Genomic DNA, 2,146 nt, shown 5'->3' with positions numbered 1-2,146 from the left:
AAACACACGGATGCCCGCACGCACACACACTCCCACACACAAACATATATATATATATATATATATATATATATATATATATATACACACATCCACTCATACACCCACACTCTCTCTTGGGTCCCAAAGCCATCAAACACACCCATATGCATCTGTCCTCCCCTTAACACACCGTAGACGAAACACTAAACCCCTCACTCAAAATGACGGCCTCGGTGCGAGTGCGTCGCCACCTACGCAGGCTCCTGCTTCTACTGGCCTCCTGCTGCCTGCTCTCTCTCCTCCTCTCTGCCTACTTCCTCTTCACCAACCCCTCCCCTTCCTTGCAGCTGGGCCAATCCTCTGACCCCGCCTGCTCACAACCCTTCCCCATGTCCCCTTACCGTACCCTTCCTAAGCCCTACCCCCCTAACCCCCCACACACGCACATCCACACAGACCCCGTGGCACTGGTACTGGTAGAATCCCAGTACTCCCAGTTGGGCCAGGACATCGTTGCTATCCTGGAGTCGGCCCGCTTCCACTTCCACATGGAAATTGTTCCGGCGAAGGGTGACCTGCCCCCCCTGACAGAAAAGGGCCGAGGACGCTACTCGCTCGTCGTCTATGAAAATCTGTTGAAGTATGTCCACGCAGACACGTGGAACAAGCAGCTGTTACACCAGTACTGTACAGAGTACAGAGTTGGCATCATCGGGTTTTACCGCTCAAATGAAAACTCCCCACAAGTCCTCAAACTCCGAGGCCTTCCACTGGTTCTTAGGACTAACCAGGCACTACGGGATTGCTGCGTGACATCCAGTTCACCCCTCCTTCATCTAACCAAGCCTGGCATGGACCGAGGAGCTTTGCCTGGGGAGGACTGGACGTCCTTCTCCTCTAACCACTCCTCCTACCAGGCGGTGCTGCAGGCACGGCCTAGGGAGGGATCCCCTGGGGCAGGTAGCGGAGATAATCCAGGACCTGGCTTTAGTCTTGGCCTCCAGGCCACAGTGGTGCAGGATATGGGACTCTATGATGGGGTGAGGAGAGTGCTGTTCGGTCAGGGCTTGAGCTACTGGCTTCACAGGCTGATATTTGTGGACACCGTCTCTTACCTGACAGACAGAAAGTTGTCTCTGGGGCTGGACAGACACATCTTGGTGGACATAGATGACATCTTCGTCGGGAAGGAGGGCACACGGATGAACACCAAGGATGTCAAGGTATGGAGGGGGAAGGCTGTGTGGTCATGCATTAGAGAAAATGTTGTCAAGTACAATAGACAGGGATGAAGAGGGGAGTGGGTCAAGGTTAAGGATGCTTGTTTAGATTTTTCAGGTTGCTTCCAAAGCCTGCATTGTTTAAAAGAATGATTTTAAGCCCTAAAATTAGTATGTATAAAGTCCATTGAGTCCTTACTGATGAGTTTACCAAGAGCATATCTTAGAGGATTGTAAACGTTGTAGTAGTTGCTGCTTGTGGATATTTAGGAAAGCTTGTGTGTGTGTGTGTGTGTGTGTGTGTGTGTGTGTGTGTGTACCCAAGTGTGTAGTGTGTGCTGGGGTACAGCAAGAGGGTGTTTAGCTCAAATGGAGTTTTAGCCGGGGGTAAAGGGGCTATTTAAGACAACAAAGAAAGGGAGTGAAAAGGAGAAAGAGGAGGGGGGAGAGAGAGAGGGAGTGAATGAGAGGGTAAAAAGATGAATGGCACTTATTCCTCTTTTCCCACATTCCTCCTCTTAAGGAGACTAAAGGAGAGTCAGCCATGCAGCCCGCCTCTCAAGACAGCTATTGTCCTGACACGCACACACACACACACACACACACACACACGCCAGAGAATCCTTATATTTTGAAGGTATGCTGGTTAATGAAGCAATCCTTTCTGTAGAGAGCATTTGTTTCAAGTCTATCCTCACTTATTCCTCTTGCCTGGCGCTCTTCAGAGAGTTATACTGTGCTTAGCGGGTTCATCATGTGTGTGTGTCTTTGTAGCTTTGATTGTTTGAGTTGTTCCTGTTGGTCATGCGTGTGTGTGTGTGTGTGTGTGTGTGAGAGAGAGAGAGAGAGAGAGCGATATGTGAGATCAATGCCCCACAGTTATAAGATTAGATTCGGGGTACCTGTCTGTCTCACTGCAGCCACCCTGTCACAGCGTAGCCACA

The 2,146-nt window shown here is 50.2% G+C and overlaps 1 protein-coding gene across 2 annotated transcripts in view; it reads left to right on the top strand.

Annotated features, from left to right (window-relative positions):
* The first annotated feature begins 203 nt into the window (after positions 1 to 203).
* The window catches only part of ndst3 (N-deacetylase/N-sulfotransferase (heparan glucosaminyl) 3), a 69,385-nt gene continuing 67,442 nt past the window's right edge, over positions 204 to 2,146 (top strand). For both annotated transcript variants that reach the window (XM_056280001.1, XM_056280002.1), the window contains exon 1: positions 204 to 1,205. In XM_056280001.1, coding sequence (XP_056135976.1) covers positions 204 to 1,205 — 1,002 coding nt within the window. The remainder of the gene's footprint in view (positions 1,206 to 2,146) is intronic.

Source organism: Lampris incognitus, chromosome 5 (assembly GCF_029633865.1).
Source record: "Lampris incognitus isolate fLamInc1 chromosome 5, fLamInc1.hap2, whole genome shotgun sequence".
Lineage (NCBI taxonomy): Eukaryota > Metazoa > Chordata > Actinopteri > Lampriformes > Lampridae > Lampris > Lampris incognitus.
Note: the sequence above shows the minus strand (reverse complement) of the source record. Positions and strands in the feature narration are given on the sequence as shown.